This window comes from Salvia splendens, chromosome 6, assembly GCF_004379255.2.
Source record: "Salvia splendens isolate huo1 chromosome 6, SspV2, whole genome shotgun sequence".
In the NCBI taxonomy this organism is placed as follows: Eukaryota; Viridiplantae; Streptophyta; class Magnoliopsida; order Lamiales; family Lamiaceae; genus Salvia; species Salvia splendens.
This window is the reverse complement of record NC_056037.1, coordinates 35859557-35874791: the sequence shown is the minus strand read 5'-3', so window position 1 is coordinate 35874791 and position 15235 is coordinate 35859557. Positions and strand designations below refer to the sequence as shown.

Genomic DNA, 15235 nt, shown 5'->3' with positions numbered 1-15235 from the left:
GGACTATTCTACTGTCCACGGTTGCTAAAGTTGAGCCACCTATCCAAAAAATCCTCATGATGCTGAGTTCGGGTGTTCCGAACAGTTGAAGAATAAGTAGGTCGACGAGATGCTCTGATCGACCTACCGCCCCTTCCCTGAGTCCGGGAAGTTCTAGCACCTCGGCGGCGAAGAGTCTCTTCACGAAGCATCCGCTGATCTTGCTCACTCATAATCACAACTCCTCTACGAACTTCAGGGCGTTCTCGTCTTGACATTTCCGGTTGCTCCGGAGTCCGTTGCTGACTTGGAGTACGTTCTCGTCTTGACGTTTCCGGTTCATCCTGAGTCCGTTGTTGGTTTGGAGTAGAATCTTGAGCAAGTGGATTAGAGGTTTGAGTTGGAGTGTGAGCATCTGTTGGCGGGAAACGCCTAAGGAATCTCTCGATTGAGGGACGCCGGGAAAGAATGATGTCGTACCGAGAAGCCAAGCGCCGCAATGACTTCACAACTTGTTGGCAAGCCGAGCTCTCCAGCGCATTGTTCTTCCGGAGTACATGAAGCTCCTCCCACAGTTCATCAACTTGATTCTGAACTTCAGATATGGTCATTCCCCCGCGCCCGCAGATGAAATCCTCATATGCAGTCCTCTCAGCGATGACAGTGTTCAGCTCGGCATCCAGATCTTTCTTTATGGACTTTAAGTCCTTATTGTTGGACTCCAGCTCCACTAACCGAGCCAAGAGTTCGTCATACTTCACCTGGTCATCTATGGCTTTTTTCTCAGCTTCGTTTAAAGCCGAAGAGTATAGCCGCTTCCAGTGAAGTACCTCCAGCTCCTTAGAGTTAAGAATACAAAGCAGCTATGTCAGTTCGGCATTTCAGTTTACCGAGCAGGCAGTAAACCACAACAGGAGTAAAAGAGATTACGAAAAGCTATAAAGAAGACACGAGTGTAGAAAGAAGAATTTTTTCATTCACAAGAAAAATTTTTTACACAAGGAGGGCTTCAAGGCCATTTTACAAGGAGAGAAAGAAACTAAACTAAGAGAAGGGAGACGAAATCATACTCCGCCAGTTTCGTCTCCGGCTCCTCTGTGGGTTTCAGCCTCCTTCTCCTTGTCTACTTCGGCTTCAGCCTCGGCCTCCCTACTCCCTCCAGCCTGCTCGGTGCCCCCATCGCCGATCTGCAGCACCTCCTGCTCGGCATGCCCGTCGCCGGCCTGCTGATCCGTCTGCTCGGTCTCCTTGCCGGCCTCGTTTTCCTGCCCACCCTCTTCGTTAAAGATTGAAGCGGGTGAAACAGGTCCCAAGGAGGCAAAGATGGCCTCCATGTTCTCGTCCCGGTCAGCGCGGCAGTTACGGACTCTTTCAGCAGAGAGCAGGACCGAGGAAGAAGCAAGCTCCTCAAGGAGCGGCAGACTCTGGAGACGAGCTGAAATCTCTCGGCCATACAGCGGCAGGACGACTTCGGGTCCCTGCTCAGCGTTATCGGTCATCAATTTCAGCAGATCACCGATAAAGGCCGAAAATTGATTGCTCAAAAAGAGTTTCTCCGCGAAAACACGGAGAGCCTCCCCCTGAGCAACCACGGCGGCAGCCTCCCTCTGTTTAGATTGCTCTCTCTGGATGATGAGCTGGTTTTTGGCACGCTGAGCTTCATCCTGAGCCGAGATCCTAGCGGCCCTTGCCTTCTCAAAGTCTGCCCGAGCCTGTTCGGCCTGGTGACGAGCAGCATTCAACTTCCTCTGCATCTCAGCATAATCGTTGGACGCTTTGGAGAGTTCAACGGCGACGAGCTTGGAGAGCATATTGTTCCTCTGAAAATGGAAAAAGGAAAAAGTCAACAGAGGGGCCACAAAAAATATAGGGAAAAAGCAAGGCCAGAAAATCAAGAAGAGAATTCACCTCTACAAAGTCCGTTGGCCATGCAAAAGGCTCACAGACATGTTCCGAAGAGGCCGCCAAGACAATGTCTTTCTCCGGCGCTCTTGGGGGTTTCTGAATCTTCCCCTTCCCCTTTGCCGAAGTCGACTCCGGCTTTTTTGGATCCGAAGAAGAGGTCTTCTGCCTTTTCGGATTCTTCTCGGCATCAGACGCCGAGCCGGTGGCTTTCTGTCTCTCCGGCTCATTAGATTCGGAGGATTTGCGACCGAGCTTGTTTAGCATGTTCACTGCCAAAAAGCAAGAAAACAAGGTTAGTCTTCGTCGTTAAAGCAGTAAAGCATAAAAAAGAAATCCTCACCCTCATTCTCTTCGTCCGAAGACGAGATATCGAACACGAAGTCACCCTTGACGAGCTCAGATTCCGAGTACTGTTTCCTAATCATAGGAATCTTATTGAGCTCGCCCTCGAGCTCGTTCAACGGTTCTAACCGAGGATGAGGAATTACGGACTTCGGCCCTCTCCAGGGAAAGCCCGGAGCCGCTGTCCTATTGTAAAAAAAGAAACGATTTTGCCATTTCGGCCATTTGGTTTTACAAAAGGCTCTAAAGGGCTGTAAAGGGATCAAGTAAAACCAGGATCCCTTCCTCTTAAACTGAAAGAAATTAAGGATTGCCCTCAGAGACAGATCATTTCCTAATCTACGCAGTTCGGCAGCAAAGGCCGATAAGTGCCTCCAAGAATTCGGAGTCACTTGACCTAAAGGGAGTTGAAAAAAATCAAGAAGCTCTACAAAGGCAGGGGGAAGAGGGAAACGAAGCCCGCATTCCAAGCAGGCTTCGTAAACGGTGGCGTAACCCTCCGGCGGCGAATCAGCCCTATGAAGGTCGTAGGGAATTACCACTAAACCCCCAGGTAGAAAATATTTTCCGTGTAAGGATATCACAGTATCCTTACTCAAAATGCTCGGAAAATATTCTACCGTCTTCTCCCCGGACTTCTTCCGGCCAGAAGACCCCTTACCCCCCTTCCTACCGCTACCTGATTCAGAAACAGATTCAGAAGAAGAAGACATGATTCTTACTCTCTGATGGTCGAAAGTCTGAAGAAAGTCTTGAAGAAGCGGAAGAAAATTTTTCGAAAAAGGGAGAGAATACAGAAGAAATAATCGCAAAAGTGTTTCCAATGATGAAGAAAGGAAATATTTATCGGATTCGCAAAGGCATTTCAAATCCGTCGCACCGTTTCAAATCCCACTTTTTCCGGATTCTCTGGCCGGATTTGCTGTCACATTTAATGCAGACACGCGCATGGCACGTCCCCTGACGTCAGCCTCCCCTTACATTTATCCAAAATGCCGAAGTGATTCACTTCGCTTTTCGGGGGGGATGGTGATGGGGTACGAACTAAACAACTAAACCCTAGTTGCGAGCCCAATAACAGTGACGGCCCATCAGCCCAAAACCCAAGAAAGAGTATCAGTTCGGCATGACCAAAGAGTTCGGTTCGGCACAACCAAAGAGTTCGGTCGCAGCCTACAGCTCGGTAAAAGCCAACCAATCAAGCTCTACTCTCAGATCGGCAAAAGCTAATCGGCAAAGTTCAGCAGTTCGGTCTCAGTGTTCGACCGAACAAGGAGATAGTGGACCCATGCAGGATCTCCACGACCTCCATTACACCCACGATCTATTTAGTGGTGTTAAGCAGTTATCAACCATCCACGATCTAGTGGCTGCAAACCACGATCTTAGTTCAATGTATAAATTGAACTTAGATCAGAAGGACAAGTTAAGCTCTCTAGATCCTGAATCTTATAGCAAATCAGTATTGTAATCTGTAAGCGAGATCAAGCAATACAACTCTGCCCTCTTTTCTTCCCGTGGACGTAGATTTACCTCAGTAAATCGAACCACGTAATTTTCAGTGTTGTGATCATTTATTACTTGCATTTACTCCCATCAAAAATTCGCCACATCATCATTAGGTGAGTTATAAAGTCAAAATTCTTTTCTAACACAATTGTCATTTTATAGCAGGCTATAACTAAAGAAATTCAAAAATCAAACAAACGTTTTAATTTACACAAGTGCTTTAAACTCGATATTTTAACCTAGACTCAATTTAACCCATTATGTGAAACAATGTACTCCATCATAGTATTAATTCAAAATTTCTCATTTGTCATGATTTATATTGAGCCATATTACAAAAAAAATTAATTAATCGCAAAATCAAGAAAAATTAAAGTACCGTTATGCAACCAGAATTCGACAAAAATTTAGGAATTCACAAGCAAAAAATACCATCTTAAAGAGCTCAAATCTAAATCTTGATCTATGTTGCCATTAGGCGATAATATCACATAAAACATGTGTCTTTATTTATTGATGTCTTAATTAATGCCAAAGGCTCATAGACTACACCTCGATATTTATATACTAACATTCTTATAAAAGTCGATAAAAATATAAAATCCGAAATTCACTGACAAATTCCCTTCCCGCAAAAACACACATAGAAAGAGAAAATAGATATCACAGATTCTGCTTGTTTCCGGACGCCTTCTAATCATCCTCATAGTTCGTAAGAAAATTCTATTCAATTCATGTTTAAAATTGGGTTTAGTTTAACTATGCATATTTATATTTATTTTATGCATCCCGATTGATCGCAATCTCGTTTTGATTCCTCCTCTTGCCTTTTATCGTCTATGATTACAATTTAGTCAACGATTTCTGGTCCCAAGTTTGATTTTTGAGGTAAATTCGCAGCTTTCCCTTCAATTTCTAGGGCTAGGTCGCTTTCTTCATTTGGAAAGGTTTCCTAATTAGATGATCGAATAACTTTTGGAACGAAATGCGTCAAAATTTGAGCAATTGTGTTGAATTGTGAGTGCATAGATACGCAATTCTTCCGTTATAATGTTTGTATGAATGTTGGTTTTGTTGTGTTTTATTCATGTTAATTGGTAAAGAGTTAAAGGCTGAGCCTTTTTGTGTTTTTCTTCTTGCTTTTGTTGTTGCAATTGTTTCTTGAGGGTTCATAGTTATTGGACAATGGTTGTTTCTTGTAATGAAAAATCTACATAATTATATGCTACATTATGGTTATCTGGTTCGCCTACAAAAGAAGTTGATAAATGACAAATTAACTGAAAGAATGTTCTTCTGAGGTAGCTGAAAACATCTATTGATTTTGCATACATTATTCCTTCTGTCGAATGCTGTGTATGCACCTAGCACTCAGCTGATGCCATTTGCGGAAGGTTGTCTTGTCATTGATACTAGACTGGACGTCACTTGATAAATTTGTTTTTACCAGTTGGCATAAATTCATGCCTATTTTTCGATAGTGCATTGTCATTAACAGCTTTTGTATGAAGGTATATACGTATTCTGGAAATTTTGTAGACTTCCCTTGTAGTTTTGGTCTTTTTTGGATCATGCCTCATGGTGTTGCTTTTTCATCCAGGACTATCTGTTGAAGCCTTATAAAGCCTGATAATTTGAAGGAGTGTTTCTGAAACCAGTTAAACAAAGCATATCTGTTCTCTCCATTGATATTTTGGTATTGTTTTTGTGGGCAAAGGAAAATGCTGCTCTCATGAAAATTTTGGATTCTGCTTTTGGTGGAACAACTGGACATATTTCCGATGGGTGTCAACTTCTTATCCGTTTCTGTAGCCTGTACCATTCTGAGCCTGGTTGGCGTTCAGTACTGGACAGAAATCTCACTTGCAAAGCATCAATCAGATGTTTTGATTGTAAATGAACTTATCAATTCAGAAAATGCAACCCATACTCTTGAGCTTCTTTTTGGTTCATACACGACCCTTCTGCTGGTTTCCAGTTTGGCAGTTAATGTCATTGTCCTGTTAATCTTAGGCCTAAAGGTATGTTTCTTCTTTGTTCTGAACTCACTTTATTATGTTTATGTTTCCTCAGCATGGAAACTTCTTACTCTTTGTTATTCTGAAGTTGTATAAGTTGTTCTGCAGTAGTATCATTAACATTATTAATCTGTTTCTCAAAAGGTTTTGACTCCTGAGACTCTTAGTTACTTTTACTCTTATATTCTACTTTGCTAACATTCTCTAATATACACTTATGACATCTTAGATATTTTCTAACCCAGTGCATGGTAACAGTATTGGTGGATTTAGTTCGAGCTTAGATTGGCTACTCTTTGTTTACATTTATCTCCGGGAGCCTTAAAAGAGCAATAAAAAATTAAAAGATACTAATGCAGTACAGTTCTAAAGACCAGTATGCCACTTTATAATAAATAGTGGGCAAATAAGTTTGACAGCCCCCTGGTATAGTTTTGAGCTACAATACGATGGCATGTTTAGCGTGAAATTATTTAGTTAACTATCAATCCTTGCTCTATTGACATGTTTCTGCAGAATACTTGATTAGTCTTGCAAAATATTGATCTGGGTTTTGTTGGAAAGGCATAATCTCAATACTCAGATTGATGGTTACAATTAATCATGATTTGTTGATTGGATTCATATGGCAAATAAAACTCAACTTACATCGCACAAGTTATGATCTTATCTTTTTTTTAATGCAGACAGTATTCTTTTCGGAGTTGTATACATCTGAAATCCGAAAAATGCTTGAAAGGCTCGTGAATTACATCATCTACAAGGTTTGATCTTTGTTCAAATATGACATTTATCCTTGCTGCAATAGATGCATAGGATGCAATTGGAAATTTCTGAATACAAAATGCCTTAGGTTTATTATCAATCTTTTTGCTTGGGAAGTGGTGGAATTTTTTTGTTTTATTTTACTAGCATGTGTGCATGAGATTGTAGTTAAAGTTGTTGAACTGGTGAGAAAAATGCTTATCCAACGAGGATCCATTGATACATGCTCTGAGAATTGCTTTGTTTGTTTTGTTATAAGAGTTGTGATTATTCAGCTTTTGACAGGGAACTTTTCTTCCATTGGTAGTCCCACCAACAATATTTCAAGCAGGTCTATGGTCAACTTGGTTAGCCATGCTTTGCTTCTTAAAGGTACTCATTACAAGGACATGATATCATTAGCCTAACATGATGGCATATGCACAACTGATCTAAACACTAATTATGCAGATGTTTCAAGCTTTAGCTAGGGATCGGCTTGAACGTTTGAATGCTTCACCTTCTGTCACCCCATGGACATACTTCCGTGTATATTCTGCTTTGTTGCTTGTTTTCTCTGTTGACTTGCTCTGGTACTTCTTATGCACCTTTTGTTCCTTATATGACTGTGGTTTCGCTCTCTCCACTAGCGCTACTTGATTATTTTGAGGTTTATATTGAGTCAAAAAAGCATAGTTATATGTTTTTCTCCTTGATATAGATGATTGCCAATTACTAAAAACACTCTTATAGGGTAACATGATACACTGACTTGCCAAGACATTTGTTATCTCTATTTCCTGTTATTTGTGTATCTAAAAACCCTTCAATTTCATGTTTACACTACTTTATTTGACTGTCTATTTTTACAGGATATTGCTATGTGCGACAATCTACAGTGCAATGCCTTCATCAATATTTTTGTTGTTATTTTTTGAGCCGTCTAGCATAGCTTTTGAGACACTGCAGGTAATGTTACCTTTTCCATTGGATTTTAAGAAATCATAATGTGAACCAATTTAGGCTCACTGTTCGCCAATTCCTTATGCAGGCCATTGCAGTCCATGGGTTTCAGTTGCTCGATATATGGATGCATCACTCCGCAGGAGATGCTGCAAATTCACAATTATCTAAAATCTCCGCAGGTGATTCTGCTAATAATTTTTGTTTTTGTGTGAAACAGGATATGATAGAAATTAGGTTGATGCAATATTGTTGTCATGTTCAAATAGATATGCTGAAGTGTTTATAGAAAAATAAAATATAATCCATCACAATTGAGATTCATTAGGTGAATTTAGATGGAGAATGTGTGATTCTGCTTCAGTCCATTTTTCGTGATTCTTTTAAGTCCAAACTTGATTTGGATCCTAATTTATATGTGTTTTGTCTGGGGAAGCGCCTGTATTTAGAGTTTATCGCTTACTATTCCAGTTTATTCTTTTATTATGTTTAGTAAACGATAACTGAACTGAATATTACCAATCCAGTAGGAAAGATAGCTAACAGGAATGATAGATGAGATGTACTCTCCTGCCCAAGCGCCACATTCATCATACTCTAAAGTAATAGAAATTCTAGAGGAGTCTACTGACATTATATACCTATGTCGAGTTCAAGAAACCCCTCACCCCTTTAACCGAAGTAGGAATCGGTCAATGTAGAATGGCTGACACCTTGGACGTCTTGGACGGATCCATATGTACACCTTTGATAGAAACAACATGTCACATGCCCCAATTACTCCACCAATGTCTGCCCCCCATAAATGTTTCTGTAGATTAAAACTAACCACACAAGAATGTGTGTGCAAAAGGGACATAACTGTTCCCAACTGGTGCACTTGCTCCCGCCAATCAATCCCTGCCATTTATCAGATTACTGTCAAAGGAAAAGAACACAAGTTTCATGGCTGACAGATGCATTTGTGCCCAGAACTGAAATAACAAAATTAACGAAGAAAAACAAAATAAACTATCTCTTCGCCATGAATCAAGTGTGTAACATTTTCTTCAAGGATGATTTCCATGATTTTATTTTTCCTAGCATTCTTTTGAATAGTGAGTTGAATATGATTTGAGGTTTGACGAAGTAATGTTCTTTCGGTTTTACTGATTTGTTTTCTTAGGTTCACTGGGGGAATGGAAAGTCATGGTTATTCGGAATTTTGGATTTTTCCTTGACATGATGACGTTGCTAATGGCTCTTGCTCACTACCTATATATTTGGTGGCTTCATGGCATGGCATTTCATCTTATAGATGCAGTCCTTTTCCTAAATATCCGTGTAAGTGCTCTAGTCGCCTTTTTTGTTCTTAAAGTGCGCATTTATGACATTGTTATCGTTTTTGCACGCACAGCCTTTGATTTCTCCGTGTTGGTTCCGTACTTATTTTGAATATTAATCATAATTTACAGGCCCTTCTAAGTGCTATTGTGAAGCGTGTAAAAGGTTTTGTCAAACTGCGTATGGCTTTGGGAACCCTTCATGGGGCACTACCTGATGCCACATCTGAAGAGCTCAAAGCATATGATGATGAGTGCGCAATTTGTAGGGTAATGCTCACTTTTACTCGCTGGCTATGAATTTCAGTTGTTTCAGAGTGTAAAAACCTGTGAGTGTTCCAATAATCACAGGAACCGATGGCAAAAGCTAAGAGGCTGTCTTGTAGTCATTTATTCCATCTCGCATGTTTGAGATCTTGGTAAGTCTGATATGTGTTTCCTCAAAACACCTCCTTACAGTTACTTGAAGCTGTGAGAGGTAACATTTGATTGATGTGTCAATGCAGGTTGGATCAATGTTTAAGTGAGAGTTACTCATGCCCCACTTGTCGCAAACCACTCTTTACAAACAGATCTGAAAGTACTGTAAATCCAAATGCTGCAGATTTGTCTAGAGATGAGCAACTTGCTCATCAGATTAGTACTGCACTCAATGGGCCTGATCTTCCCGGTCATAACCTGCACCCGGGAGTCTTTACCAACCAGCCACAGAACCTAGAAATGAGTGATTGGAGGTCTTAATCCTTCTCGATTTCTCACATATCACACAAATGAATAGGGCTGGGCTGGCTTTCTTTCATACTGTATATGTGAAAAAAAATTGTTGCCTATATAGTGGCATCATGATTATAAATAAGATGAATTCTCTTACTGTCCCATGTGAGAACTGAATTTTCTAAGCCACATCTTACTTCAAGATTGTGAAAGGTTGAGTGGCGATCTCTAGTGCTTGGTGTGTATTAGGTCTTGATTGCTCTCTTACTTAATTTTTCTGCTTGTTGAAATAGGTAATATATGAACTACTTATTCTGTGCTCTACTCCCTTCCAGTGCTCAGCTATTCTTCTATCTTTCTTTATTTCTCGAAATTCAGAGCTAATGATGCATTTCTTTTCTTCGTTTTTTCCCTTGTAGGAGGACGGGTGTAAATTTAAGTTGGTTGGGTTTAGATGGAGCTGGCCCATCTGGATTAAATCGTGTTCAGATGTTAATGAGGCAACTTGACGTTGGAGAAACTTATGCACATAGTACGCTCGAAGATGCTGCATGGAGTCTGTTTCCTCCGAACCCGTCTCAGATTGGTACCTCAAGATCACCAATCCCTCCTGCTGCCTCAACAAGATATCCCGGAGGCACTAGTGGTTTGCATGTGAGGCCAACATCTAATGCTGCCAGCACCAACTTTGAAAACATCATTGCAATGGCCGAAACAGTCAGAGAAGTGCTGCCTCACGTTCCAGACGATGTAATCTTTCAGGTACAGTACTACAGTTTCAGATACAACGTTCAACTGAATGATGCTGCTTATTTATAACAATCATAGAAACTCATTTCCCATGAGCAAGGATGACAATCTAGCCCGAAACTGATGGTTTAATTAGCCTCCTTGGTCAAAGCTTGATAGAATGATAGTCTGGCCCTAGTAATGTCAAACCAGCCCAAAATCAACGCGTTGGCCTGATTAGATCGATGAATGATACTTAAACCAGGCTGTATGTCTTTTTCTGTTATGGGAAAATATCTGATTCGGAAACTGGAATAATATGCAGGATTTGCAGCTGACAAATTCCGCGATGGCCACTGTGAATAATCTTTTGCAAATGTGATGGACTCCGCGAGCTAGACTCTTCCTTCTCCAGTGATGTCAACAGTGCAGGGGTTGAAGCTCGGAATGCAAACGATTATAAGGTTTGTGCAATAGAAGCTTCTTCCCTCCTCCCTCCCCCTGTGTACAGCAGCTGCACACTAAAACATCTTTGAGGAAATGTGCAAATAATTAATTTTGTTAGGAAAATAAAGCAAATTCAGTCTAAATGAAAGGGCTCTGTTGCATCTCTTTGTAGTTGCCTTTTTTTCGTTAACTTACATATTCTGCGGAATGTTGTAGTCCTTGTACTCTATTATACCTATTTCATGAAATATGTAACATCTCCATCTCTATCTTCTTTTACCCTTGCCTTTTTTCTCTCTTATTTTCGCCTTTTAGAGTATTAAAAAGGGATATTGACACCTAATATCATGTAACTTTCAAAAAGTTGGATTTTTTCCACGAACTTTGAAATTGACAAATAATATCACGGACTTTACCTCGAGTTTGTTATTTTCCACCAATGAAAAAATTCCGGCAAATAATATCATGATACGAAGTTTTTTTGGTAATTTCTTGACAATAACTTCGAGAGCTTCAAGTTTTGCAATCTTTGTGAATAATTTTTTTGAACCCACCCTCCAAATTTGTTCTTCAATCTATTAATATAGACGGAATTTTTCATTGGTGGGAAATAACAAACTCATGGTAAAGTTCATGATATTTTTGTCAATTTCAAAATTCGTGGGAAAAATTCAACTTTATAAAAGTTTCATGATATTAGGTGACAATATCCTATTCATAGCCTTTCTAATTTTTTAATAACTATTTGAGGGAGATAATAATTGACAACAAATTCTTTTTACGGCCTTATGTGTTAGAGCACCCGCAAGGCGGGCCGCGCGCGTTTCGTGCCGGCGGAACGGAACCGGCCCGCGACGCGTTGCGGAGGTGCGTTCCGTCTCCGTGTCGTTCCCAAGCCGTGCCGGGTGCCGACGGCACGACCCGCGGCACGGTCCGTGCCGCCACGCGCTTCGGCGACGTGGCTCGCCCTGCGTCGTGCGTGACGCCCACTCGCCGGCCCGCGAGTGGGCGTCGTCACGCTGACGCAATAAATTCATTTTTTTTAAATGAATTTTTAAAAAAATATTTTTTATTTATAAATTTTTTTTTATATTTAAAAACAATTTTTACAAATAATGAATACTAGAAATTCGTATTAGCCCATATATATTTGATAGGCTTGCGAATTTATGATACTCATTCTTGGTTGTCTCTCTTTTATAGAGACATCCTTGAATGTTTCGTGTTCCACTTTCGATGTGGGACAAACTCATTCTTGGTTATCTCTATTTTATAGAGACATCCTTGAATGTTTTATGTTCCACTTTCGATGTGGGACAAACTCATTCTTGGTTATCTCTATTTTATAGAAACATCCTTCAATGTTTTATGTTCCACTTTCGATGTGGGACAAACTCATTCTTGGTTGTCTCTATAAAATTATATTTTAAATTATGTCATTTTTTATTTTTTTAGGATTTTAATTATGTCTTTTTCTATTTTTTTGAATTTTAAGTTGTAATGTTATTTTAATTTTAATGAAGTGTGTTTGTTTTAATTGAATTGGGTTGGAAATAAAAATAAAAAATGAAATTGAATGAATAGTAATTTAAGGAACGGTTAAGGAACGGATAAGAAACGGAGGGCTGCAGGTTTCGTTCCTTAGTTAAGGAATGGAGTAAAAAAGTACAATGGGGCCCGCAAATAGTAGTTTAAGGAACGGTTTAGGAACGGTGGGGGAACAGCGTTGTGGATGGCCTTATACACAAACCGTGATGAACTCATCTTTTTAGAATAAAAATAATTATTTAAAAAATGGATATAAAATGTGCTAGCAAAAATACAAAAATGTTTTTTTTAAATAACTTCATAAAGCATGGGAAGTTTTAATTTGCAAACCTCCCTAATATCAACTACTCCACTATATCGTGACTTCACCTTTTACATCAAATTAAGGTGAAAATTAGCAGCAAACATGGGACAGAAACTCCCTCAAAATCTTGACATTAACCCCCTCGAAATCTTACATCCAATGCTTAATATAGTTTTTTTCTTTTGTATTGACATTTGTTTATTTACTAAGTTTTCATCACCCACAGTTTTGTGCTAAAAGTTTGGAGCCTGTCTATTAACCTCACAACATTTTGCATTAGTTATACTATTATGTCACGTGTTGAGATTTGAACTAGTTATTTAATTCATGCTTGTTCTTTATAGCTTAATTTTTGCTTAATCTTGAACCAATCCTAATATTGAAGTGGTTATAATGAACCACTTCATAGAAGAATTAAGTGTGGAACATGTGTTGAACTAATAAAACTGTAGACTGGATTAAGGTTGATAATGCTAAAACTACATACTACATTCGTTCACGGTTTAAAGTTTCACTCTGACTCATTACAAGTTTTAAGAAATAAGAAAAGTGAATAGAATATGAGTCTCGCTTATATATACTCACTTCGTCCTCTTTTTGACATTTTAATCCTTTTGAAAAAATTAGTCCACGTCTAGTTTTTGCAAAAAAATTCACAACTCATTACTCTCCTAAGTCCTAATAATGTGTGTTTTGTACTATCCACTAGCACTACTTCAACTACATTTTTTCTTTCTCACTCTTACTTTGTTAATTTCACATTGAAATTTGTGTCGTCACCAAAATCTCTATTTTTATTGGACGGAAGAAGTATCAATTGTATACTAGTATTGGAATGTGAGCATAATGTTTTAGTGGATAGTAAGTCACAAGACTATAAATTATGGATATCTAAAATTGGCAAAATAACACATTTATTATCTTATGGACGAAAAAATAATAAGCTAAGATAGACAGACAAGGTTACCTGGGTATCTTGAGTTTCACTCAATCACAAGTCTTTGTCCAATACTTATTGATACAGTGGTAATATTTTCATATATGTCCTTCCAAATTAGAGTACTTGTGCCGAAAGTTAGTTGTGATCATTCCCAACTACAAGTAGTAGTATTTTTTATTTACATTCATATGGTAAAACTAGACATACATATGGTATATATATTTCTTTGTGTAATTTGTACTATTTGGTTGTTTTCTCCAAACACACACACAATGTATTTAAATGCTCATCAAATTAATAAACTTCTTACATTCTCTTCTCACAGACACCAATGATCATGTGTGTGAAAGAAGCTTCTTTGTTGGTCTTGTTTCTTTGCTTCTTTATGCATGCATCATATTCTGCTCTTCCAATTCCCACTCACAATAAATTTCTCCCTCAAAAAAAGGTCTCTTCTCTTTTCCTACATTCATTCAATTTCCAGTTATTTTAGGCTGATTTACTTTTGTGTGTGTGTGTGGTGTCTGAGTGCAGAATATAGAGGAGAAGTTGAAAAATGGAAGGGAGACATTTGAGCACAAGTTGATTAAAGAGGAAATTTGCAAGAAAAATAATGCCATTAAAGGAGGTATGGTATACATTTAGACCATCTCCAACAATACTCCAAAAATGAGTTTTGGTGTAGAAATCTTCTCCAACCATACACCAAACTCAAACCTATTTTTGGTGTTTTTGTGAAACAACACCAAATATGGTGTTACTGCAAAAAATTTGTGAGACAAAAACTCAAAAATGGTGTAAATTTTGAATTTGGTGTAAATGGTTGGAGTAAAACTACTTTTTGGTGTGATTTATACTCGAAAATGGGTTTTAGTTTGATGTAAATGGTTGGAGATGGTCTAAATACTTTAAAGAAAAGGCAGAAAGCAATCATATATGTTTGGATGAAGATTAATTTAGTTATTATGAATAACGCAGTAAGTAGCAGAGCAGATTGTAAATCTTCTCTTCACAAGGCCTTGCTGCAATTCACAAAATCAGAGGTAACAACACAATATAAACTCAATTTACAAGATTTTCTAGAAACAAATTTTAATTAGGATTTTTAAAAATATAAAAAGAGGACGAGGATTTGTTACCACAATAGTTTTAATTATGTGAAATTAATTAAGAATAAAGATAAATGTACATAATGCCCTTAAATTTTAAATTAAATTATAGTAGTAAATTAGTTTTGTTATTAGTTATATTGTTCTATAGCAATAAAAGAGAAATGATTTGGAAAATTTATGACAAATTTTTACATGATTTTGAGTTTGATTCAAATTAATTATACAATATTCAGTGAAAATATTATTTTTTTTGGTCTTAAATCTATAGTATGTAATTTATTTTTAATTAATTAATATTAATAAATTAATTTTCAATGTAAAATATCTAAAAGTTGAATTATGTATTTACATACATTATCTAAGTACTATTATATATTTACATTTATGTAATTGTATGTGATTTGATATTGGACGTAGGATACAAGATGGAGACATCGTAAGGTAATAGAAATGGATTTACAGCATTCACAACATGTATCAGAGAAGGATTATGATCCACCCCATCGAAAATCACCTATTCACAACAAATAGTGTATGCTAATATATATACGGTTAATATTTTAATCATCGTCTACTTTTAAGATAATATTATAGTACTATTTAGAAATTTATATATAGGCATTAGGTTTTGTTTTTTGCTCATTTAATACTACTAGTAT

At 38.1% G+C, this 15235-nt stretch overlaps 2 protein-coding genes across 5 annotated transcripts; both read left to right on the top strand.

The window, feature by feature from the left end:
- Nucleotides 1-4292: 4292 nt before the first annotated feature.
- On the top strand, nucleotides 4293-10951 carry LOC121808658 (E3 ubiquitin protein ligase RIN2-like). Of its 4 annotated transcripts, none has more exons than XM_042209253.1 (13): nucleotides 4293-4447; nucleotides 5336-5756; nucleotides 6440-6517; nucleotides 6804-6890; nucleotides 6969-7090; nucleotides 7370-7466; nucleotides 7549-7642; nucleotides 8626-8783; nucleotides 8915-9052; nucleotides 9134-9201; nucleotides 9289-9516; nucleotides 9916-10258; nucleotides 10551-10951. In XM_042209253.1, exons 2-13 carry the CDS (start codon nucleotides 5517-5519, stop codon nucleotides 10605-10607), a joined length of 1710 nt encoding a protein of 569 aa, XP_042065187.1. In that variant the 5' UTR covers nucleotides 4293-4447; nucleotides 5336-5516; the 3' UTR covers nucleotides 10608-10951. The 4 variants fall into 4 exon arrangements, with proteins under 4 accessions (XP_042065187.1, XP_042065189.1, XP_042065188.1 ...); XM_042209255.1 differs by having other exon boundaries at nucleotides 4332-4623; XM_042209254.1 differs by having other exon boundaries at nucleotides 4332-5246.
- Nucleotides 10952-13813: 2862 nt separating this feature from the next.
- Nucleotides 13814-15189, top strand: LOC121807998. Its single transcript, XM_042208330.1, has 4 exons — nucleotides 13814-13912; nucleotides 13999-14092; nucleotides 14443-14507; nucleotides 14994-15189. Exons 1-4 carry the CDS (start codon nucleotides 13850-13852, stop codon nucleotides 15105-15107), a joined length of 336 nt encoding a protein of 111 aa, XP_042064264.1. The 5' UTR covers nucleotides 13814-13849; the 3' UTR covers nucleotides 15108-15189.
- The last annotated feature ends 46 nt before the right edge of the window (nucleotides 15190-15235 follow it).